At 51.1% G+C, this 25,814-nt stretch overlaps 1 protein-coding gene across 3 annotated transcripts; it reads right to left on the minus strand.

Moving 5' to 3' along the window:
- Positions 1 to 1,782: 1,782 nt before the first annotated feature.
- On the minus strand, positions 1,783 to 25,753 carry P2RX3 (purinergic receptor P2X 3). Of its 3 annotated transcripts, XM_073346821.2 has the most exons (12): positions 25,174 to 25,753; positions 22,638 to 22,773; positions 9,969 to 10,040; positions 9,658 to 9,724; positions 9,139 to 9,232; positions 8,085 to 8,162; positions 6,967 to 7,108; positions 6,567 to 6,703; positions 5,930 to 6,023; positions 5,243 to 5,308; positions 2,703 to 2,780; positions 2,055 to 2,419 (listed from the first exon to the last, which is right to left on the minus strand). In XM_073346821.2, the coding sequence occupies exons 1-12, from the start codon at positions 25,311 to 25,313 to the stop codon at positions 2,306 to 2,308; spliced, it is 1,218 nt and encodes a 405-aa protein (XP_073202922.2). In that variant the 5' UTR covers positions 25,314 to 25,753; the 3' UTR covers positions 2,055 to 2,305. The 3 variants fall into 3 exon arrangements, with proteins under 3 accessions (XP_078709250.1, XP_073202922.2, XP_078709251.1); XM_078853124.1 differs by lacking the exon at positions 6,567 to 6,703 and having other exon boundaries at positions 1,783 to 2,147; XM_078853125.1 differs by lacking the exon at positions 6,567 to 6,703.
- Between the last annotated feature and the right edge of the window lie 61 nt (positions 25,754 to 25,814).

The raw sequence follows: 25,814 nt of genomic DNA on the forward strand, positions 1-25,814 counted from the left end.
CTTTTGGGGGCAATACATCTGAAGTGGATTTGCTGGGAAATCCACGGAGGGGCAGGAAAATGCAAACAACCCACCTCAAATCCCTCCTTTTGCAGCGGCACGGTGAGCAGTGACCCAGTGTCTGTCTGATGGCCTGTTCAGGATCTCTTCACAGGCCCAAATGGGAGCAATGATTGACTCAGTAACAGGTTGTTCTCTTTCTGAGCAAAGTATGACAAATGTGTAATGCCAGGGTGGCTCCTGCCAGCCCCATGCTAGAGGGGTTGAGCTCGGATGAGCTGAGTAGCAGGCACGTAGGTTCTTTTACGGTTTGAATGTTTTCTCTGTAGTGCCTTTACCACAAGAATAAAATGTGCTTGCTTAGAAGAGCTGAGTGGTACCTTCTAACTGTGGGCAGTTACGCTGTTGTTAACCGACGGCGAGAAAGCAAGCAGGCCTACATAGGCAGTCTGATCCTGAAAGGATGGGCCAGGACACACGTGAAGGGGAAAGGTGGGGAAAGCGCTCCCTGCTGGGGGATGACTCCCCTCTCTGTGCACTGTGAGGGAATAACACTGTGCTGCCTGGCAAGAGAAAGACAAACATGGGTCTCTCCCTGTGAAAGGCAGTGGCTGGGGAGCTAGATAGGGTTGTCCCTAGCTATTCTGGGGCCCTACGCAGCCCCCCCGCAAGGGGGGCAGGCCTCCACAGGGTGGGCGGGGCTTGGCTTGCGAGGCAGGGCGGAACCACCCCCCAGCACTCACTGGCAGCACAGCTGGGGCCGGGTTGCTGCACTTCCTGCTGCTGGTGAGGGCAGGCCCGGCCCTGCTTCAGTCCTCAGGGGAGTGGGGCAGAGTGGGGGCGGGAAGGGGCGGGGCAGGGGCTTTGGGGAAGGGGTTGAGTGGGGGCAGGGCTGGAGTGGAGCAGGGGTGGAAAGAGGCAGGGCTAGGGCAGAGCAGGGGCGGGGGCCATGGGGAAGAGGCGTGGCAGGGGCTGGACAGCACACAGCTGCACAGGGCACCAGGAAATTTGGTGCTCCAAATTTCCTGGTGCCCTACGCAGCTGCATACTTTGTGTATGGGTAAGGACCGCCCTGGAGCTAGAAGCCTTCGGATGGTGGCCTGGCTGGACTAAGGAAGGGAAATACAGGTGCAGTCGCCCCAACTAGTGACACTAACCAGGTCCACACTGGTGGGGGTCGTGCCAGGACTGGTAAAACTTCTGCTGTAGCTGAGGGCTCAGAAGCTGAGGCTACACCCCAAGGAGAGCCCCAGCCTGAAACAGGCTAAGATGTTTCTGGTAAGCAGCAGTACGACCGCTTCCCCAAGCAGTGGGGTCATGGTGCTGAAATCTCAGCAATCTCCCTAGTTGGGCTTGAACAGACGAGCCCTGGCTCTGGCCAATCCAGCGCTGATCAGTGGTGATGGTAACACCGGCCATACAGAACAGAAAGCTCCTGTTACATGTGCCTGCCACCTCCATGTCCCCCAGCAAGCCCTGGAGAGAGCCGCAACCTACACGCCTGCCCCAGCACAGTCCAGAGGGACACCGACAAGAAAGTGAGTTTTATTGATTAAAAAGCCCTGGCGTGGGAGAATGGAGTCAGCACTGGAGGGGGGTAATAGCATGTCCCTGGGTCCGGATGCCCTGTCCCGCCAAGGCCTGCTTCCTCCTCCTCCCCCCTCCGGAATCTGGAAATCTGCCAGGATGGAAATAGGAGCAAAGATGGGGAGAGAACCCCCCGCTGGCGAAAAGAGACCCCACACTCCCACCCTTGGGGTGCCCCTCTCAGTGCTGGAGAGAGTGCCTGAGCTGGAAGGACAGCCCCCTGCTGGGACAAGGGAACCAATCCCATCCACCCCTCCGTTGAAAGGGTTCCCTCCTGAGCTCTCAGCACCCAGCCAAACCCGGAGAGAGTGTGCCCTGCTGAGGAGCACGTGCTCCCCAGGGTGAAGAGTGCTGCCCATTTCTTGTACAGTGCCAGGCATGCTGGTAACTGAGTGGTGCCAGTACCAGCAGCCACCACATTGGTCTCTGCCTGCCATGCCTGCTCCTTGGCACTGTCCAGGTTCGATGGGGAAGGAATGGTGCACGCTTCCTGACGGAGATGGCAATGCTTTCTTGAGGACATTCCGGAGGAGAGATTTCCACCCCCTTGGCGAAGGAACCTATGAGGAAGACTCTGGTCGGTGATGAGGAAGATGGAAGAAGCAAAGGATCAGAGGAGGGGAGTGTACAAAAGATGCCCTTGCCAATGAGCAGGGGCAAGGTGCCTGCGGCAACAGAGGGCAGGCAGGAAACTGTCTAGTTGCCAGGGGCAGGGGCACTAGAGGCCGATGGAGTAGGCCCCCGAGTCGGTGGATTGCTTCTCATCGTTCCGGCCTCCCAGCATCTGGCTGCTCCTGTACACGGGGCTGTGGCACAGGGTCACATCCATCACCTGCAGGAGGCACAGAGCCGGGTCAGTGCCCACCACAAGGGCATGGAGTGATCTCTCCTTGCCCGACAGCCAGCGCTCCCAACCCCACTCCCCCCAGTGCCCCCTTCTTGGAGAGGCTGGGACTGGAGCAGCCGGAAGCTCCCCCCACAGCCAGCGCCCCCACCCTGCTCCCTGCAGCACCCCCTGCTGGGAGACATCAGGACTGGAGTAGCCAGGAGCACCCCCAGGAGCCTGCACTCCGCTCTCTGCTGGGTATGCCAGGCTCCGCCTCCCTTGGACTCACCTCTTCGAACTTCTTTGCCTTGTACTGCTCTGCGCCCTTCAGGAAGTTGAGGAGGATGATGTCGCACAGCACAGTGCCCTGCAGGGGAGGGGAGACAAGCTGAAGGGGGGCCCAGCCAGGCTCAGCAGAGGGGGTGTGTGAGTTATTGACATAATCTGGGACCATATAGATCATTGTTGCAACCAAGGTCCTGTAGTGGCACCAAATCTTGTATGAAGACGGTCAAATGAGGTGTCTAAGACAAGGTTATGGTTTGCTGGTTAGGATTATGCTGTCTATATGTGTGTATCATTTTGTACTTAAAGTTATGATATTGGCTCTATACTGTCTGTATTTACAAACTTGTGCTATGGTTCTGGGGAACACCCCAGACAAGTTGGTGTCAGCTCTGCCTAGCCTGCTTGATGGCCCATTAAGGACCATCAACTATACAATTGACCCATTGAGAGAAGGCAGATACGCCTTGCGACTCAGCAAGGTATGCAGGGACCTGCCTATGGACAGAACTCTGAGGTGTTTCCAGGCCATGTGATGGACAGCTTGTCTTTGGAACAAAGAAAGAGAGACCACATGGCAAGAGACTATAGAAAGCTGCTGCAGCTCCTCCATCTGGTCTTCAATCCTGCTTCTTACCTCTGGAGGAACCTTACTACGCTGAAGCTTTGAACAAAAGTCTGAATGACCCATCCCAGCTGTGGATGTGCTCCAGAGACTTGATTTGAACCTGCAGTTTATTCTATCACTGCTGCAAGCCTGAACCAAGAACTTTGCCATTACTGTATGTAATTGATTCCATTTCAGCACTTCTAGCTCTCATCTATATCTTTTTCCTTTTATGAAGAAACCTTTAGATTTTAGATTTTAAAGGATTGGCAGCAGCGTGATTTGTGGTAAGATCTGATTTGTATATTGACCTGGGTCTGAGCCTTGGTCCTTTGGGATCGAGAGAACCTTTTTTCTTTTACGGGGGTACTGGTTTTCATAACCATTTGTCCCCATGACGAGTTGCACTGGTGGTGATACTGGGAAAGTGGAATGTTGAAGGGAATTGCTTGTGTGACTTGTGGTTAGCCAGTGGGGTAAAACCAAAGTCTTCTCTGTTTGGCTGGTTTGGTTTGCCTTGGTGTGCAAGAAACCCCAGCCTTGGGCTGAAACTGCCCTGCTTTAAGCAATTTGTCCTGAATTGGCACTCTCAGTTGGGTCCCACCAGAACCAGCCTCGTTACAGCGGGGCCTTCCTTTCTGGGTGTGGGGCCGTCCCCAATCACCTGGGGATGACAGGGGCCCAAAGGTAGCAGGGCAGGGCCCACAGGCCAGGGGGATCCTGGATCCTTAGCCAAGAGAGGCTGATGAGCTGGCTTAGCCCTTCCCCTTCAGAGCTGGGCTGAGCGCAGGTGCCCGGACTCGTGTGTTCAGAGCCTACACTGCTGGAGCATCAGTAACTTCTCTCTGGGGTCCGGCCACCATTAGCAGGGACAGAGCCCTACACTGCGTGTGGTGGGTGACAAACTGCTGAATGGAGGTTAGAGCACCTCCCGTGGCATCGCCAAGGTGCCATTTTGGATTCCCCCGGGCCACTGCCATGGTGCCATCTTGGATTCCCCCTGCACCGTTCCATAGCACTGTCTTGGATTCCACTGTCTTGGATTCCCACCCTGTTTCTATGGCACCATCTTGGATGCCCCCGTGCCATCACCACAGTGCCAACTTGGATTCCCCTGTGCCAACACCACAGCGCCAGAGCACCTCCCGTGGCATCACCATGGTCCCATCTTGGATTCTATTCGACATTGGTGAGGCCTCATCTGGAGTACTGTGTCCAGTTTTGGGCCCCACACTTCAAGAAGGATGTGGATAAATTGGAGAGAGTCCAGCGAAGGGCAACAAAAATGATTAGGGGACTGGAACACATGAGTTATGAGGAGAGGCTGAGGGAGCTGGGATTGTTTAGCCTGCAGAAGAGAAGAATGAGGGGGGATTTGATAGCTCCTTTCAACTACCTGAAAGGGGGTTCCAAAGAGGATGGCTCTAGACTGTTCTCAATGGTAGCAGATGACAGAACGAGGAGTAATGGTCTCAAGTTGCAGTGGGGGAGGTTTAGATTGGATATTAGGAAAAACTTTTTCACTAAGAGGGTGGTGAAACACTGGAATGCGTTACCTAGGGAGGTGGTAGAATCTCCTTCCTTAGAGGTTTTTAAGGTCAGGCTTGACAAAGCCCTGGCTGGGATGATTTAACTGGGAATTGGTCCTGCTTTGAGCAGGGGGTTGGACTAGATGACCTTCTGGGGTCCCTTCCAACCCTGATATTCTATGATTCTATGATTCTATGATTCTCTCTGTGGTTCTGCTGTCCCTGGCAAGCCTGGATTTGACCTTTGACTCAGGGCTTCACTAAGCAGTGAGGAGGCCTGCCCAGATGAGCAGCTCTTTGCTCGGCCCAGGGCCTCCCTTTTCCCTGCAGCCCGGGGCTTGCTCACCCTGGCTCCTGTGGAGCAGGCGGAGGGGAAGAAGAAGGAGGCAGAGAGACTGTTGCACTCACCACCCCGACGGAGGTAAAGGCTGCCACGGTGTTTATCAGGGTTGGGATGATGTTGAATTTCCCAGCCTGAGAGGACAGAGAGTGGAGTTAGTGGTTAGGGGAGGGAAGGTTTGCCCCTAGGACGCCACATGAGGGGGGGCCCCCTCCTCCTGTACAGGGTGGTGTAACCCCCTCTCCACAGCCAGCCTCAGGATCTGTGTCCCCTCCCCTCCTGCCTTGTGGTTTCTGTTGGGCACGTGAGTCTTAGCACTCTTGTCCTCCTTCATTAAACATGGCCACCAGGTGGCACTGCATCTCCAGATGCATGACCACACCCAGCCAACTCCTCCTACACCCCATGGTGCTTCGGCAGGGGCTTGAGTCCATGCGGGGGAGTCCTCCATTCTCATTGCATGGGGAGGAGGGATAGTGAGGGGCCAACCTGGAACCCTCCTCACCAACAAGAGGTGGGGTGGCGTCGAGAGTCAGGCACATGGGGGCAGTCCCAAGCCTGGACCACATGGAGGTGAGGAGGAGCTCCAATGTTTTGATTGGCCAAGAGCTACACATGCTCACAGGGTGGTCTCTACAAGCCTTGTATAGACCCCTCAGACACATTGGTGATTCCCCATCAGCTCCCTTCCCCTGTCCTAGGGCTTCAGTGCTGGTTCCTCGCAGTGACCCTGCTGGCTGCCTGGCCGTACATACGTTCCCGTAGACCAGCACATCGAAACGGATGCCGAAAGCCTTCATCAGGGTCCGGTACTCGGTGCCATTCTCTCGCCTGTAGTACTTGGCATACCTGGGGGACAGGGAGAGGGACTGTGACTTGCCATCCCCTGGTCCCCGCTGCACCAAGGTGTGCACACCGACGGGCGGCTGTGTATGAGGGGGGTGTGACACACAGTGTGTGGAAGAAAGGGTCTGGTATGAAGGTAGTGGTTGCGTGTGTGTAGCAGGGAGGGTGTATGTAACTCGGTGAGTCAGTATGTAGGTGTGGGTGTGTAACTAGGAGAGTGTGTGTAACAGTGAGTCGGGTGTATCTAGTGTGTATGTGGAGGGCAGTGTGTGTTGTGTGTGTAGTTGGGTGTATCTGGTGTTTTAGTGTGTATCTGGAAAGCAGTGTGTGTACTTGGGTGTATCTGGTGTGTCAGTGTGTATGTAGAGGGCAGTGTACATAGTCAGGGGTATGTGCTGTGTCTGTGTGTAGCTGGAAGGTACAGTATGCCCGTGTGAGAAGAGGTACATGTGCCCAGAGAGTGTCCAGGCGAGTGAGTTAACCCCAGGGTCTCACACAGCTTTTTCCTTGTGTTTGCATGTGTGCATGTACACCCTCTGTGCTTGCCTGAAGTTGTAGCCGGGAGAGACGTTGTTCTTCTCGGAGACACTATCAAGGCGGGTGAAGGTGTAGCTGGGCACGCAGTGCTCCCATGAGCGATCCAGGTCACACACCCACCCGATCTTGATTCCCAGAATTCCTCCCTGTGCACAGAGATGGGGTGTTAAGCCAAACTACCCCAGGCAGCATCATAGAGGGGCCACTACGCCAGGTCACTGGACGGACCCCTTCCCCCATGCTAAGGGACTGACCAAGGCCCCAGAGTCCCCTGCAGCTCCCCGCTTCCGCTGCGTGTTGAAGGACACTCCATGGAGATGGTCCTAGCTCACATGCGCCAACACACATGTGCTCTCTCCTGGCATGAGGCTGTCAGGCCACAGCCCATGGGGGAAGCCGCGAATCTCACCGTGGAGGCCAGCTTGGCAAAATCCTGGCCAGCAAAGCGGACGATGTCGCCCAGGCGCAGGATGGGGCAGAAGGGCTGGGTGACAGGATGGAAGCGGCACGTCCGGATGTCCTGGGCCGTGAGGTTGGGCAGCAGGTTACCCCTTGGAGGGAGGGAGACACAGAGAGGGGACTGTGAGAACAGGGTCCCATGGGGAAAGCCCATCCCTAACCCCACCCCATCCATAAACCCAAAGCCTACTCCCAATCCTAACCCCCTTCCATAGTCTCTAACCCTAACCCCAACCCCAACCCCAACCCCTGGCTGGCTCGGCCACAGGCTCCCCTGCTGTTATTCCCAGCTGGAGGGAAATCTTGACCATCACCAGGAGGAGGGTGGCTCCAGGAGCTGGGAAGTCCTGTTTATCTGCAATGCAGCCGCTCAGACACACACAGCCTGGGGGCATGGCTCTCTGTGAGGCAGAAGGTCCAATCCTCAGCTTGCCAGATCCTATGCTTGGGGCAGGCTCAGATGGGGAGGTAAAGGGGCTTCAGACCTGCTTTGCACTCGCCATACTCTGGGGGCCTGCCTGGTCCTTAGTATCAATTAGAGCAGCCTCAGGGCTGCATGGACTTAGACCTTACTTTCTATGGCCCATGGGGGGCAGATAACAGCCACAGTGCCATCACCCCCAGTCATGACCCTGCTTCATCTTCTATGGACTTGGGGGAAACGGGGGGGCAGAGAATAGCCACAGCGCAGAGACACCTGGCCATGCCCCCGTTCCACCCACTATAGGCCCTGGGGGGCAGAGAATAGCCACAATGCAGTTCCATCTGGCCAAGCCCCCAATCCACCCCATATGGGCCCTGGGGAGCACAGAATAACCACAATGCAGTGCCACCTGGGCCATATTTCTGATCTAGTGTCTGGGAGTAGGGTGCATGCAGGGCCCTCCCCAGTCCCATGCCAGCTGGGGAGACTCCTCAGAGGTCATTTCCACCCACCTCAAGGCCCCTCTACACTGCCAATGCAGGGCAAAGCAAATTCCATGTCCCTGAGTGTCAGCCCCTGACCCCAAGGTGAGCTGAGGCGGATGGGTCCTGTACACACCCCATGCAAACGCCCCGAGTACTCACTTCTCGAAGTCAAAGAGCGGGAAGCGGATGCTGTTCTTAATGAAGAGGGTGAAATTCTCTGCCTCCAGCATGATGGGCCTGCAGGGAGAGTGCCCTGAGAAATCACCCACATTGGATATAGGCAGGGGGCTGTGGCCTGGGGCCTGCCTGGGTGGCAATGTCCCATTCCCATCTGCCCCCCTGCTCCTGTTATTTACCCACCGCAGCTTAGGGCTCTTTGTGTCTGTGGAGTCTGTGCAGCTCCTTGCACAATCAGGGAAAGCTGTACATGGCCTGGGCTGAGGGGCGCTGATGTGATTGAGAATAATCCTGTCGGGCTGGATGGGCTCTGAGGCCAGGTACAGTGTGGATGGCAGTAGCTTGAGCTCAAGGTGACTAAACAGTAAAGATCCCTTTGGGCCTGTGGGGCAGAGCATAGTCACAGCACAGTGCCACCAGGCCATGGCCCCAATCCACCCTCTATGGATGCTGTGGGGCAGAGCACAGACACAGCACAGTTATACCCGGCCATGGCCCCAATCCACCCCCTATAGGCCCTGTGAGGCAGAGAATAGCCACAGCACAGTGCCACCCGACCATGGCCCCAGTCCACCCCCTATGGACTCTGTGGGGTACAGCATAGTCACAGCACAGTGCCACCAGGCCACGGCCCCTATAGGCCCTGGGGGGCAGAGCAGAGACACAGCACAGTGCACCCGGGCCACGACCCCGATCTGTCCTCTCTTGGCCCTGGACAGCAGAGAATAACCACAGTGCAGTGCCACCTGATATACCACATCCCTGCTTCACCCCCTATGGGTCAGAGAATAGTGCACAGTGGGGTCCCCCCTTCATGTCGAGAGCTGAGGATGTGGGAGGCTCTCTGCACCTGGCCATGCGGAACAGGTGACCCAGCCAAGCACAACTGCCACCAGAAGGTGGCCCTGGTACGGCGCCCCAGACTCCTCTAGGTGCCAGTGACTTCCAGGAGGGCTCTCAGAATGGGGACCCCTACGCTGACAGAACAGGGTGCTGAAGCGGGGAAAGGGGGACTGCCCCGAAGGGCCCAGCTTACGCCTGAACTGTGTCCACCTCAGCCGGGCACCAGCCCTGGATCTCACAGGTCCACAGGCTCCTGTTGTAGTTCACACACCGGCCAGTCAGGATCCCTGTGGAACCGCCCCCCATTTATTAGCATCACAAACCCCACTCCCAGCCCCTCCACCCTGCCTCCTGTGCCCACATTGGTCCCTGCTGCCACCCCCACAGAGCCCAGATCCTGCAGAGAGGTTTGAGTTGGCTACCAACTCCCAGCTGGCCGGCCTGGCCTTTCGATCACGCCATGGCAACTCCTGATTTTACATCCAGATGCAGCAGGTTCAGACACTGCCAGACATCAATCCATCCATCCACCCCTTCTTCTTCCACTCATCTATTCTTCACTCTCTCCTCCCTCACCGATCCCTCTCCCTCACCCCACAGGCTGATGCTGCTCCCTCCTGGCCATCGCCCCATACTAGGGCATCCACCCACCATTCCCACATGCTAGGCCCTAGCCTCCTGTTGGAGCTGCTGTGTGGTTCTGGGTTCTTACCGCCTCCTGTAGTAGGGACAGGCCTCTGGCAATCACTGTCAGACACACAGCTGTACTTCACTTCGCTCTGGAAAAGGAGAGCAAGGGGGAGGCAGGCAGAGGGAATGAGCCCCAGGGACAGACAGGCAGGCATATAGATTGCCCCCCCCCCTGCCACCGCTCTGATGGTGGTGGGGACCCTAAATGCCCCAACAGCGGGTACCTCAAGGCAACCTCTCCAGAGAATAGCTTCACTTTCAGCTGGGGAAGATCAACCCTTCTTCCCCTTCCCAAGCCCTCCCACCATTCTCCCGCACTCCTCACCTGCTTACCTCAGGGCAGAAGCCTTGCACCTGGTTCTCCGTGACAATCTGCTTAGTGATGATCACAAAGACGGACGTCCCCTGCAGAGATGGGATGGGGTCAGAGAGACAGGATAGGGAAGGGCGCAGAGAAGAAACAGAGCAAGTGAAACAGCCAGGAGCTAGGGCGTGTTGAAAACTGTTAAAATTGTGATTGATCACTTTAAATTCTCTGGGATTTTTCCAGGCCCGCATGCAATCAGCATCAATCTGCAGAGAGCCCGCCTAGAGTAAGGTGGGGGGTGAGTTGTACTAGAGAGCAGCCTGCTTTGTTTCGCTCTGCTTTTGGTTTTAGTATGTTAAGGTTCTGAGTTCTAAGAAATAAAACCCTGTTATGTGGCAGCCTTCCAGCAAGAGCATTTGATAATTTTATTAGGGCTGTCAAGCAATTAAAAAAATTAATCATGATTAATCACACTGTTAAACAATAATAGAATACCATTTAAATATTTTCGGATGTTTTCTACATTTTCAAATACCTTAATTTCAATTACAACATAGAATACAAAGTGTACAGTGCTCACATTATATTTATTTTTGATTACAAGTATTTACACTGTAAAAAAATAAAAGAAATAGTATTTTTCAATTCACTTAATACAAATACTGTAGTGCAATCTCTTTATCGTGAAAGTTGAATTTACAAATGTAGAATTATGTACAAAAAACCTGCATTCAAAAATAAAACAATGTAAAATTTTAGAGCCTGCAAGTCCACTTAGTCCTACTTCTTGTTCTGCCAATCACTCAGCTCCAGTCTACACTATGAGTTTAGGTCGAATTTAGCAGCGTTAGATCGATTTAACCCTGCACCCGTCGACACGACAAAGCCATTTTTGTCGACTTAAAGGGCTCTTAAAATCGATTTCTGTACTCCTCCCTGACGAGGGTATTAGTGCTGAACTCGACATCGCCTGGTCGAATTTGGGGTAGTGTGGACGCAATTCGATGGTATTGGCCTCCAGGAGCTCCATTGTGACCACTCTCGACTGCACTTTCAACTCAGATGCACTAGCCAGGTACACAGGAAAAGCACTAGGAACTTTTGAATTTCATTTCCTGTTTGGCCAGCGTGGCGAGCTCATCAGCAGAGGTGACCATGCAGTCCCAAAATTGCAAAAGAGCTCCAGCATGGACCGAATGGGAGGTACTGGATCTGATCGATGTATGGGGAGACAAAGCCATGCTATCAGAACTCTGCTCCAAAAGACGAAATGCCAATATATTTGAAAAAATCTCCAAGGGCATGATGGACAGAGGCTATAACTGGGACCTGCAGCAGTGCCGCGTGAAAATTAAGGCGCTCAGGCAAGCCTACCAAAAAACCAAAGAGGCAAACAGCCACTCCGGGTCAGAGCCCCAGACATGCCGCTTCTATGATGAGCTGCATGCAATTTTAAGGGGTGCCCCTACCACTACCCCACCCCTGTCCGTGGACACCTGCAAGGGGGGAGTCTCAAGCAACAGGGATGAGGATTTTGGGGATGAGGAAAATGAGGAGGAGGAGGAGGACAGCACCCAACAGGCAAGTGGAGAAACTGTTCTCTCCAACAGCCAGGAACTCTTTATCACCCTGGAGCCAACACCCTCCCAAGGTGGGCTCCCGGACCATGAAGCCGGAGAAGGCACCTCTGGTGAGTGTACCTTTGTAAATATAATACATGGTTTAAAAGCAAGCGTGTTTAATGATTAATTTGCCCTGAAGACTTGGGATGCATTCACAGCCAGTACAACTACTGCAAAAGTCTGTTAACGTGTCTGGGGATGGAGCGGAAATCCTCCAGGGACATTATTAAGGGGACATTCAGAGGTGGCCATTCCTGCTGGGCTGTTTGCCTGTGGCCGAAAAGAAATCATCCCTGCCTTTAGCCATACGGTGGTGGGGGTAGGGGGGGTTAATGCTGAGCTGTCTGCGTTTGGCTGGGAGCGATCTTCCCTGATAGTAGTCACTAAGTTCCTTACGGACGCAAAAGTTTCGCAGCCACTGGGAATCATCCCAGACCTGCAACACTATGCAGTCCTACCCAGTCTGTGCTTGTTTCCTGGGTCCAGAATTGGCATTCCATGGCATGAGCCTGCCCCATTGCCACCAGGATGTCCAAATTGCCGGGGCCCGTACTTTGAGAGAAGTCTGTGTCCATGTCCTCATCATTCTTGTCACTGCACTGCCATCGCCTCCTCGCCTGCTTTTGCAGGTTCTGGTTCTGCACATACTGCAGGATAATGCATGAGGTGTTTACAATGCTCATAACTGCTGCGGTGATCTGAGTGGGCTCCATGCTTGCCGTGGTATGTCGTCTGCAGGAGAGCAGAGTTGCAGCGGAAGCGGTGGATTACGACAGTTAGCACCGTGCACATTTCCCGAGGAAGAACACACATACCCAGGAGCCCATGACAGACAACATGGAGAAATTCGCTATTGAGACAATAGCAGCAGAGCAGAGTTGCAGCAGAAGTGGTGGATGACAACGGTTAGCAGTCCTACTGCACCGTCTGCTGAAAGCAGTATGGCGTCCGCACAGAAAAAAGGAGTGAAACAACTGTCTGCTGTTGCTTTCACGGATGAGGGGCGACTGACATGTACTCAAAACCACCCGCGACAATGTTTTTGCCCCATCAGGCATTGGGAGCTTAACCCAGAATTCCAATGGGTGGCAAAGACTGTGGGAACTGTGGGATAGCTACCCACAGTGCACCGCTCCATAAGCCGATGCTAGCCATGGTAGTGAGGACGCACTCCATCAACTTAATGCGTTTAGTGTGGACATACACAATTGACTGTATAAAATCGATTTCTAAAAATCGACTTCTATAATGACAGGTTTCAGAGTAACAGCCGTGTTAGTCTGTATTCGCAAAAAGAAAAGGGAGTACTTGTGGCACCTTAAAGACTAACCAATTTATTTGAGCATGAGCTTTCGTGAGCTACAGCTGAAGTGAGCTGTAGCTCACGAAAGCTCATGCTCAAATAAATTGGTTAGTCTCTAAGGTGCCACAAGTACTCCTTTTCTTTTTGACTTCTATAATATTGACCTAATTTCATAGTGTAGACATACCATCAGACAAACAAGTTTGTTTACATTTGCAGAAGATAATGCTGCCCGCTTGTTTACAATGTCACCTGAAAGTGAGAACAGGCGTTCGCATGGCACTGTTAGAATCACAGAATCATAGAATATCAGGGTTGGAAGAGACCTCAGGAGGTCATCTAGTCCAACGCCCTGCTCAAAGCAGGACCTAATCCCCAACTAAATCATCCCAGCCAGGACTTTGTCAAACCTGACCTTAAAAGCCTCTAAGGAAGGAGATTCCACCACCTCCCTAGGTAACCCATTCCAGTGCTTCACCACTCTCCTAGTGAAAAAGTTTTTCCTAATATCCAACCTAAATGTCCCTCACTGCAACTTGAGAGCATGGAATCTAGCTGGCATCACAAGATATTTATGTGCCAGATGCGCTAAAGATTCATATGTCCCGTCATGCTTCAACCACCATTCCAGAGGACATGCTGATGGGTTCTGTTTGGTAACAATCCAAAGCAGTGCAGACTGATGCATGTTCATTTTCATTATCTGAGTCAGATGCCACCAGCAGAAGGTTGATTTTTTTTTTTTTGGTGGTGGTGGTTCAGGTTCTGTAGTTTCTGCATTGGAGTGTTGTTCTTTTAAGGCTTCTGAAAGCATGCTCCACACTTCATCCCTCTCAGATTTTGGAAGGCACGTCAGATTCTTAAACCTTGGGTCAAGTGCTGTAGCTATCTTTAGAAATCTCACATTGGTACTGTGACGTTGCACTCCATATTTTTATAAAAATATGTTTATAAGTGTGGATATGATGTAACTGGAATATGCTTTATGAAAGAGGTATCTTGTAAGGTATCATTACAAAGCTTATAATCTACTGACTGTGGTCATCCTTTTTGTATGAATGTATCATTCTTGTATCTGAAACTAGGAATATTAAATATAACTCTGAGGTCCTACTGTAATTATGCAAAGTGTGGGCCATTAATGGTAGTTTGGAATCTTGATGGCTCCCATCAACCAGGACAATTGGTTGTAAATGGCTCTGTTTACTTGTAAGACTTCCTGTATACATGTGTGCCAGCACGTGGGTAATGAAGCCTCACAGGACATGTGATCATGTCACCTGAACTGGAATACATCTTTAACCTGGTGCTTTTCCATTTAGAAGGAGAGGTGGGGACTCAGAGAGAGACAAAGATTCCCGCCTTGTGCTAAAGCTATTAAAGGGGGTGGAACAGAACAAAGTGGGCTGCAGTCATGAGAAATCTCCTAGTTACCACCTGAGCTGGAACTAACAAGAACTGTACCAGGGGAAAGGATTGGGCCCAGACTAAGAAGGAGTCTGGTCTGTGAAAGAAGCTTATTGGAACATCTCTGAGGGTGAGATTTACCTGTATGCAGATTCTCAATGTATTAGGCTTAGACTTGCGTGTTTTTGCTTTATTTTACTTGGTGACTTACTTTGTTCTGTCTGTTATTACTTGGAACCACTTAAATCCTACTTTTTATACCTAATAAAATCACTTTTGTTTATTATTAAACCCAGAGTAAGTGATACCTGGGGGAGCACACAGCTGTGCATATCTATCAGTGTTATAGAGGCCGGACAATTTATGAATTTACCCTGTATAAGCTTTATACAGAGTAAAGCGGATTTATTTGGGGTTTGGAGCCCATTGGGAGCTGGGTGTCTGGGTGCTGAAGACAGGAACACTTTCTGAGCTGTTTTCTGTTAAGTCTGCAGCTTTGGGGGCGTGGTTCAGACCCTGGGTCTGTGTTGCACCAGGCTTGCGTGTCTGGCTCAACAAGACAGAGTTCTGGAGTCCCAAGCTGTCAAGGTTCCTTCCCCACTCTGAACTCTAGGGTACAGATGTGGGGACCTGCATGAAAACCTCCTAAGCTTACTTTTACCAGCTTAGGTTAAAACTTCCCCAAGGTACAAAATTTTTTTACCCTTGGATTTCCATTGCCACCACCAAATTTTATCTGGGTTTACTGGGAAACGTGGTTTGGACATGTCTTTCCCCCCCAAATCCTCCCAACCCTTGCACCCCACTTCCTGGGGAAGGTTTGGTAAAAATCCTCACCAATTTGCATAGGTGACTACAGACCCAAACCCTTGGATCTGAGAACAATGAAAAATCATTCAGTTTTCTTACAAGAAGACTTTTAATAGAAGTAAAGGAATCATCTCTGTAAAATCAGGATGGTAGATACCTTACAGGGTAATTAGATTCAAAACATAGAGAATCCCTCTAGGCAAAACCTTAAGTTACAAAAAAGACACACAGACAGGAATAGTCATTCTATTCAGCACAGTTCTTTTCTCAGCCATTTAAAGAAATCGTAATCTCACACATACCTAGCTAGATTACTTACTAAGTTCTAAGACTCCATTCCTGTTCTGACCCCAGCCAAAGCATCACACAGACAGACAGACCCTTTGTTTTTCTCCCTCCTCCCAGCTTTTCAAAGTATCTTGTCTCCTCATTGGTCATTTTGGTCAGGTGCCAGCAAGGTTACCTTTAGCTTCTTAACCCTTTACAGGTGAGAGGATTTTTCCTCTGGCCAGGAGGGATTTTAAAGGGGTTTACCCTTCCCTTTATATTTATGACACAAGCCATCAAAGAAAGTGGGCTCAGAGGTAGTTTCAGCACATCAGGTGACAGTCCCAAGAGGGTTTCTGTGACCGAACCCATCACAGGTACCTTCTTTGCGCTTTGTGAAATCTGCAGTGAAAGTGTTCTTAAAATGAACCACATGTGCTGGGTCATCATCCAAGACTGCTATAACATCAAATATATGGCAGAATGTGGGTAAAACAGAGTAGGGGACATACAATTCTCCCCCAAAGAGTTCATTCACAAATTGAATTAACGCGTTATTTTTTTAACATGCGTTATCAGCATGGAAGCATGTCCTCTGGAATGGTGGCTGAAGCATGAAGGGGCATACGAATGTTTGGCGTATCTGGCACGTAAGTACCTTGCAATGCCAGCTACAAAAGTGCCATGCAAATCCTGTTCTCACTTTCTGGTGACACTGTAAATAAGAAGAGGGCAGCATTATTTCCTGTAAATGTAAACAAACTTGTTTGTCTTAGCAATTGGCTGAACAAGAAGTAGGACTGAGTGGACTTACATGGTTTTGTTTTTGAGTGCAGTTATGTAACAAAAAAATCTACATTTGTAAATTGCACTTTCACGACAAAGAGATTGCACTACAGTACTTGCATGAGGTGAACTGAAAAATACTATTTCTTTATTATTTTTACAGTGCAAATATTTGTAATAAAAATAATACACACTTCAATTTCAATTACAACACAGAATACAATATTTGTGAAACTGTAGAAAAACATCCAAAATATTTAATAAATTTCAATTGGTATTCTATTGTATTACAGGGCGATTAAAACTGCGATTAATTGTGATTAATTTTTTAATCACGATTAATTTTTTTGAGTTAATCACGTGAGATAACTGTGATTAACTGACAGTCCTAATTTTTATCTAACTGCTCAGCCTGTATGCCATGAACACAACAGGATCGATGTGATTAATGACATGTTAGACATAAGTGAGGATTGAATGAGAGATCTCAAGAGCGCATTCCCTTTCATTCTGACTCCTGTGTCCCCCCTCTGCTGAGCAGTGGCAGACATCCAGGGTCTTGCAGATCAGTTTCCCAGATGAGGGTAAATCAGCAATACAGCATCTGGGTCTTTCCTAAAGGTCTGCTCTCACTGCAGAGATAACTCGAGTGATGCTGGTGTTAGCTCCTCTTGAGTCAGCTCAGCTCCAGTGAGAGCTCCACACTGCAAAATGACACTGGCCTGCAAACGTGAGCTCACTTGAGCTGTCGCCTCTCCCACCAGCACTGGAACCAGGGGCAAAGGTATAGGGGACCAATCCCCTCCCACTTTTTAACAAAAGAAACATATGCATTATGGGAAAAACAATTGTACTGCTAAAGGGCAAGACACACTGTGTACTCCTGGGGGAATTCTGCGCCACTGCACAAGTGTAGAATTCATGTCCCCTGCAGATTTCTTTTTTCCATGTAGAATAATAGATTCTGCCAGGGAGGCACTGCAATTACACCTTTCGCCCACCAGGGCCTGCTGTGGTGCCAGAAGAGAAGGCAGCTGGCTCACCACCGGAGCAGATAGCTGCAGAGAGGGAAGTGGCACTTTGGCCTTGGCCCCCCACTTCTACAAAGATTCCAGTGTCCTTGGCCTCTCCCCTTCTTGGGCTGGCTAGCTCAGCTTAGGAGCACCACCGTGACCGAGGAAAGGATCTGTGAGGATGGTGTGGATTGAACCCTCAGCAAGTTTGCAGATGACACTAAACTGGGAGGAAAGGTAGATACGCTGGAGGGTAGGGATAGGATACAGAGGGACCTAGACACATTAGAGGATTGGGCCAAAAGAAATCTGATGAGGTTCAACAAGGACAAGAGCAGAGTCCTGCACTTAGGACAGAAGAATCCCATGCACCGCTACAGACTAGGGACTGAATGGCTCGGCAGCAGTTCTGCAGAAAAGGACCTAGGGGTTACAGTGGACGAGAAGCTGGATATGAGTCAACAGTGTGCCCTTGTTGCCAAGAAGGCCAATGGCATTTTGGGATGTATAAGTAGGGGCATTGCCAGCAGATCGAGGGACGTGATCGTTCCCCTCTATTCAACATTGGTGAGGCCTCATCTGGAGTACTGTGTCCAGTTTTGGGCCCCACACTACAAGGAGAATGTGGAAAAATTGGAAAGAGTCCAGTGGAGGGTAACAAAAATGATTAGGGGACTGGAACACATGACTTATAAGGAGATGCTGAGGGAACTGGGATTGTTTAGTCTGCAGAAGAGAAGAATGAGGGGGCATTTGAAAGCTGCTTTCAACTACCTGAAAGGGGGTTCCAAAGAGGATGGATCTAGACTGTTCTCAGTGGTATCAGATGACAGAACAAGGAGTAGTGGTCTCAAGTTGCAGTGGGGGAGGTTTAGGTTGGATATTAGGAAAAACTTTTTCACCAGGAGGGTGGTGAAGCACTGGAATGCATTACCTAGGGAGGTGGTGGAATCTCCTTCCTTTGAAGTTTTTAAGATCAGGCTTGACAAAGCCCTGGCTGGGATGATTTAGTTGGGGACTGGTCCTGCTTTGAGCAGGGGGTTGGACTAGATGACCTCCTGAGGTCCCTTCCAACCCTGATATTCTATGATTCTATGTGTGCGTGGACAGGGCTCCAGTTGAGGCAACATTGGAGCTAACTCTGCACTGAAGATCAGCACTGGGGGAAAAATCACCCAAAACCTTTTTTGGGTGAAAAATGTAGATGCCATGCCTCCAAAACGTTTTGTAAATTCAGGGTGGTTTTGCCGAGTTGTTCATATCAGTGGGTGTATTTTTACAAAGTCAGAACATTTTGTTTAGACATTTGCTCAGTGAAACCTTTCCACCTTTTTAGTGCAGAGCAGATTTTCCTTTCAAAACTTCCATCAATTTTTTTTCTAAAAATTATTTAAAATCCACTTGCAATCAAAACAAACTGTTTTATTCTATCCAAAATGATTTTTTCCCCCAGTTCACTGAAAATTTCAAAACACTTCATTTTTGGGTGGACCTGAAACATTTTCTCCCCCAGCCCCTACTTTTCCTATTTGCCAATGAACCCAAAATGTTGTTGGTTCCTGAAGGTAACTTGCATGGGAGGGTGTGTTCCTCCCTGGAGACAGGCCTCACAGCTTGCTCCTGACCATGCACGTGTTGCATCTGATCAGCCCTGATCATGTCTTGCATAGCTGGCAACCCCCTACCTAAAGCCTCACCCCCCACCCCAGGAACTCTGGGATCTGTATGAGGCACCATGTGTGGGTGGTGGGCTGAAATCCTAAACCTTGTAGATTCTGAGCAGGGCTTTGCATTCGATCCAGCAAGCTGGTGGAGCTCACGCCCTGGGTTTGTTGCGGTCTCTACTTACCAGGCCAGTGGGCAGCTGGGTGCTGTATGAGCTGGAGTTTCCATGTAGGTTTTCCTACCAACCCCAGCTGGCTAAACGTTCACTGTGGTCTCTATAGCACAACCTGTGGACAGGGATCCAGTCCGAGCCAGAGGGCACATAAGCAATAACAACTGCTGTTCTACAGCATTCTCAACCACAGAGCCCAGCGCACATTACAAGGGAGTCCCTGCCAGGGGAGCTGTAAGCCCTCATATGTTTTGATTGTGCAAAGATGATCCAAAAGGGAACCCCAATTTGTTCCCCAGACTGCTGGGTCAATAGCACAAGGATTACTCTCAGCACGCTGGAAATTGAGGCTAGATGCAGACAGCTTTCGCAAACCCAAGGGTTTAGTCTTCGCCAGATTGAAGCTAGGGCTCATCCATCCTGTGATATCAGAGAAGCAAAGTGATCCCAGACAACGTGAGTGACAACTGTGTCAGTGGTTGTACCAGAGAGCGTGTGTGTGAGAACTTCCCTCTGATGTACAAGCCAGGATGTGAAATTTTTAGTAGCAGTATGAGATTAGTAACTGAGACCGGGGCCCTGTTGTGCCAGGTGCTGCACAGACACACAGTGAGAGACAGGCCCTGCCCCAGCTGAGATCAGGGCCCCATGGGGCGGGGCACTGCACAGACACACAGTGAGAGACAGGCCCTGCCCCAGCTGAGATCAGGGCCCCATGGGGCGGGGCGCTGCACAGACACACAGTGAGAGACGGGCCCTGTCCCAGCTCAGATCGGAGCCCTGTTGTGTCCCTGCCTTAAAGTGCTACAATCTGAAAGACAAAGGGTGGGAGGGGAAACTGAGGCACAGAGTGGGGCAGTGACATGCGGAGGACAGTTAGCCTTCAGAATAAGCCCAGCAGCCAGCCATCCCAAGCCTGTCTCACTATGCATTGAGCAGCGGTCACCCATCACGTTCAGATGTGAAGTCCAGAAAACCAAGCGTGTCTCACATGCCCACTGAGGACTCCCTTGGCCTGCCCTCCATAGGGAGCTGCAGCAGGACAGTAGGCGAGGCTGAGACACAGGGGCCATTGAGGAGGGCTTGGCCAACCCACTCTGCCCCCTGCCTCTCAGCATGAGGCAAGCAGCCCCATGACTAGCACTCCCTGGGGCTCGCATGAGTGAAGATGACTGAATGGCACTGACCTCCTCTGTGACAGGCAGCCTCACCAGCCTGTCAGGACACACCCCCAAGTCCTTTTGGGAAGGGTTAATGATCCTGGTCCCTTTAATGACCAGAGCAGATCACGGGGCTGGTGGGAAATGAGCAAATTGCTTATTGCAGCTGAGCAGCCAAGCCTCAGAATAAGGTCAGCCTCAGCATAGCTGCAGCTACAGCTTTTCAGTGTGCGTGTGTATTGGACACTGGGCCAGATCCCCAGCTCATGTCAATGGGCCATGGCTCCATTGAAGTAAATGGGCCAGATCTGCAGCCCCAGCACTAGTGGCTCCTTCTCCCAGAAACAGTGGGTCTGAAAATGCCTTTTATTTCCACAGGAAATTTTGAATTGTTGGCAAAAACAACCAGAAATCAAAATATTTCCATTTGGAAACATCACTGTGGTGCCTCATGGGAGCTGTAGTTCTGGTGCCTCATTCATCCCCTGGTTCTCCTCTCTAGGCCCGGTTTCTTGGCCAGACTACACCTCCCATGATGCACTGCAGTCTCCCCTTATAGTGAAGGGAAGTGGGTGTGTCATGAAAGCCCCTGACCATTCATGGGAAATGTAGTCTGGCCCAGGAGCCCAACCTACACAGAACAGGAACAAGGGGCAAATGAACTACAACTCCCATGAGGAATGAACGCAGTAATTCCTGACTGAAATATTTTTTTGAGTTTATGGTGTTTGGTCTTTTTAATGAAAAAAATCCAATTTTCTGAGGAAAGAGGGCACCTCGCTCAAAAAATGTGTTTAGCTGAAAACCCCATTTCCACTAAAAAACAGTTTTAATGGAAATTTTTCAACCAGCAAGTCTCTTAGATCAAAGCACCTTGATTTGATCCCTGTGCACAGAGCTGGGAGAATTATTTATTTGTATTGACAAACAGATCCTTCATCGAAAAATCAAAACATTTCATTTCAAGATGTTTGTGTCATTTTTCACTTTGCTTTTTTGAATTCAAATTTGCCCCATTTTTTTCAAAACATGCAAAAAAGGAAAAATCCACCCAAAAAACAGGTGATTAGAAATGAACAACGTAAACAGAATTTCATTTGACTCACCCAGGATCTGTAGACTAAAAAGCATGAGCCCCTCCTATCTCAGCTCACAGACCTGAACAGAAGCTCTGTGTGGCTTGAAAGCTTGGCTCTTCACCAGCAGAAGCTGGTCCATTAAAAGATATTATCTCATTCAGCTGTCAGCTCACAGCCAGCAGCAGGCTTTACATGATGCAGCCACTAGAGGGAGAAAGCGCCCCATACTGAGTTCTTGTGGTTTCTCCAGGAAGAGCATGATCTAGGGGTTAGACCAATTTTTGCTCCCCTCTCCCTTCCAGTTCAACTACAATTTTTGCTCAGTTCTAGTTCTGTATCCTCCATCTTCCTAATTTACTCTGCACCTGCTCTGGGAATTTCCAAGCAGGAGAGCACTGTGTTTGTAGTCCCTGTTTGAGCTAGGGGAAGGAGCAGTAGCTACAATTCAATGTCAAGGCCCGTCTGTTTATCCTGAACACTGTGTGCTTGTGCACACAGCTTGTAAAGGGGACACAGGAAAGCTGCTGATGGCTCAGAAAAATGCTATATTTAACCTCCTATGTCCTAAGCTGTTCTTAGGAGGGATCAGATATTTTGCTTTATGATTCTGATGAGGCCAAAGTAAAGGAACAGAATTCCCCTAGCTCATGGGTCCCTTCACAGATCCCCCACGCGTGTGTGTATGGGTGTCTCCCCCTCCATCTTCATAAAGCTGCTGCCTTCTCCTCTTTCAACCCCCTCCTCTGCCATGACGCCCACAGATCTCTCCCTGTTCTGATCTAGGGTCCTCATCCTCTCAGAGAAGGGATTGCTGGGGTGCCACGATTCTGTGAGGGGGCACGCAGGGGGCATTTCCTGAACTCAGGAGTACACAGGCTGACAGCTGGTTGTTTAATTGAATAAGGCACATATCAGGGATATAGTTCTTTGAATTCAAGCTTAGAGACTGAAGCAGCAGACAGTAGGGACCAGTATTCATTGTATCAATGTAGTATCAGCCAAGATCAGGGTCCCCACTGTGCCAGGTGCTGCACACATTAGTAAGAGAGAGTCCCTGCCCCAAAGAGCTAGCTAGATAAGATTAGACAAAGTATTATTAACCTCCTCATTTTCTCAGTCAGGGCAGGACCTCTCTCTCGCCATGTGTCTGTGTAGCGCCTGGCCCCACAGGGCCTGGGTCTCAGCTGGGGTAGGGCCTGTTTCTGTGTGTGTGTCCGGGCTGAGCAGAGCCCAGCATGACCAGACCCTGATCTCAGCTGGAGCCTCTAGACACTACCATAACATGAATAATAGCAATAATAATCAAGTCCCTCCAGACCTTTTGGGCATCCTTAGCTCCAATCACACAATACCCCAGTCCTGACTATTTTTAACCACTCCTCTGGTACTGGCCCTCCAGCATGAGGATTACCTGTGGGGGTGTAACGTAGTCTGCCGTATCCATGACCCTGTTGGTGTATTTGCCGAAGCCCTTGACCTTAGTCACCACAGAGGACTCAATGGAGGTGTCCCGCACCTGGTACGCCTTCTCATGGAGAAACACCCAGCTGCGGGGGGAGGGGGGAGAGGGACAGAGACCCACATTAGCCTCTCACCGGAGGGGCAGGCTGGGGAAACTCCCCCACAATTCGCCAACCTGGGACAGGCTCGGTAGAGAGCTGTGAAGATCCCTTTGCATTGTCCCCAACTCTTGGGATTTTATTGGGAGTCTTTGCTGGCCTTGCTAAAGCCCCACCTCCTGGAGTCATGGGATTTAGTGACAACCTTAGGTCTTGTCTAAATGCAAATGGTTTTGTTTTCGGGTTAACTTTAGTTTTCTTCAGCCTAAACTGCATTGGGTCCACACACATGTCCTGTTTTCAAACGATCCAGCGTCTTGTGCCGCATTCATCAATCCATTTTGGAAGCGAGTGAGCTCTTTCAGACTGAGTTCCTGGAATTCCCCTTTCAAAACGATCATTTTGCTCCTGACCTCCCTCCTGCTGCCCTCGCACACTACACTGCTGCCCACCTGGAGCAGCTCATCTGTTTACCTGCGTTCCTTGCTGTGGGATCACCTCCCTGTTTAAACGCTGTCACACAGCCAGCAGTGCCCCTTGGCGAGCTGAGGTCACACACTTTGCTTTCATCAACAGAAACCAAATGCAAGTGTCTAGCCCTGCTGATTACCAAGAAGAACATGATAACAGGACCCCCCATGTCGCCTACCAGCTCAGGAACCAGAAGGCAAAGGAATTTTATAAGATTGTTGCCTGATTTTGGGGGCGGCTTGATTCAGTAACCCCAGTTACTGAAATGACACTTCCTTCTAAAAAGCGGCAGCCAATGTTAAAATGTCCCTTTAAAATAACAAGTGAGAGGAACGGGCTCAGAGCCAGCCTGGCTGTAAAAGACACACAGAGCTCTTCTTCCTACACATCTCGTGCCACCTAGTGGCCCCCTGCAGATTCTTCTCTGCAGTTGTATCCCCACCACCTTCACTGCTTTTTCTTATAGCTCCGTGGTAGATTTTCCAAAAGTGCCCAGGTAATGGAGGATCTAACGTCCCAGGACTTAGGAGCCCGAAAAAGAGATTTTCAAAAGAGCACAAAGTCAGATTTTTTTTTTTGCAGTCACCTGGCACACGATGGGGGCCAAATTCGCCAAGCACATGATGGCTTCTGGTGCAGCCTAATTATTTACAAGAACTCAGGGCCAATCGCTAAGATATTTTGGAAATCTGGGCTTTTGTTTTGGGGCATGAAAGGGAGTGAAAGGTTTTTGAAAATCTGGCCCTGAACCTCATTGGAAATCACAGAGATTTAGGATGAAATAATCCAAAGCATCTAAGTGATTTAGGAGTACAAGTCCCATTTTCAAAAGTGCCAAGGGGATCACCGGGGCAGGGGGTGAAGGAGAGGGGGCTGTGTGAATGTCACTAGGCTGGGGGACCATGCAAGGGTCACTGGGCTGCGGGGGAAGGGGTGCATGAGAGCCACGAGGGTTGTGGTGGGGGATAGAGGGTGCTCAGCAGCCCCATGCTGTCTGTGGTACAGCATCCCTTTTGGGGAAGGACTGGAGGTTAATTCCCTTGGCCTTCACTGATGGTGAAGAAAGTGCCCCACCCTCCCCCTCCCATGCATCCCGCCCATCAACCCTCTGCTCTGTCCTCCCAGCCCCTCCTCCCCACTCACACAACCTCTGCTGCACCCCTTCCTCCCAGCCCCACCCCCAGCTCACACAGCCCCCCAGCTCACCCTCAGCTTGCACAACCTTCCCCACCCTCACTTCTCAGATCCACACAGAGCCCTACCTCTCCTGTTCACACAGAGTCACACATACACACCAGCCCTGCTCGGACACCCAACCCAAAGACTGTCTTTACACTCTCCTGCGGGGAAGCTGATGGGCGGGGATGGGCACTGTCAGGCGGGACAGTGTGTACAACCATGCACCAAGGGCTTCTCCAAAACCAGCCTCCCACCCTTCGATTCAGCACATTGGTGGCAAAAAGGGGATAGCTGCCTCTCTAGGTGATGCTGTCTGGCCCCAGTGGTTAGGGCCAGCAGGGCTCAGACCTCTTGTGTCCCCCAGCACAGCCCCACCTGGTAACGCCCATCAGCAGCAAGGAGCGGGGAGGAGAGAGACCCTTGCTGTTGGACGAGTTGATTACATTTCTCCCAGAGAGCATCTCCTCCCCACCCCGACCCCTGTGCAACCCACATGCAGGGCCGGGTCGGTGGGCAGGCGGGACTCTTTAGCCTGGGGAGTGATCCTGTGCCAAGCTGAGGTTGAATCATCCCCCAGCCTCCTTCCTCCGGGAGTGGGGCTCTTTGGAGATCAGTGTATGGTGGTACCCACCCTGAAGAATAATCCTCCTGGTCCTCTGGGACGAGGCCCAAGGGGAAAGGGGTTTGGCCATGAAGCCCGAGTGCCAGGGAGACTCCCCTGGCCTGGGGGGCACTCACCCGATGAAGTATGAGATGACGAGCAGCTGCACAACCCGGTTGATCACGCCAACGGTCCAGCTCTTCACCACCACCGACTTGGTGGTCTCATAGGTGAAGAACTCAGCTACGCAGTTCATGCTGGAGGAGAGCATGGGCATCAGGAGCAGGGCGTGGCCCACCAGCCCAGGGCAGACTAGATGCCTGGACTAGAGACAAGGAGTACCCCAGGGGGTGATGGATGCCCAGGGCTAATTGGGAGGGCTGTCCCTTTAAGATAGGGAACAGAAGTGGAGTCTTCCTGTGCCCTGCGGCTACTCTGGGCTGCCTGGAGCCAAGGGACCCCTTTAATATACCTCCCCCCCCACCCCTGTGGTGATGCCATCAGGGAAAGGTGGGGCTTCCTAGCCCATCCATTACCAGTTGGAGTCTCTGGGGTGTGTGTGTGGGGGGGGGGGAAGGTCTTTAATGCATTCCATGAGTCCAGAAAGGAATCTGCTCTCTGCACATTTCATCTCAGCTCTCATCCTTCCTGCAACAGCTCTGCTGGTGCCCCTCACTTCCAACCCGAACCCCTGTTCCAGCCATGGGCTCCCCCCACCCCACCGCACCCCAGCTCTGCTGGTGTCCCTCAATCTCAACCTGCAGCCCCTGGCTATCCC

The sequence above is a fragment of the Lepidochelys kempii genome, chromosome 6 (assembly GCF_965140285.1).
Source record: "Lepidochelys kempii isolate rLepKem1 chromosome 6, rLepKem1.hap1, whole genome shotgun sequence".
In the NCBI taxonomy this organism is placed as follows: Eukaryota; Metazoa; Chordata; order Testudines; family Cheloniidae; genus Lepidochelys; species Lepidochelys kempii.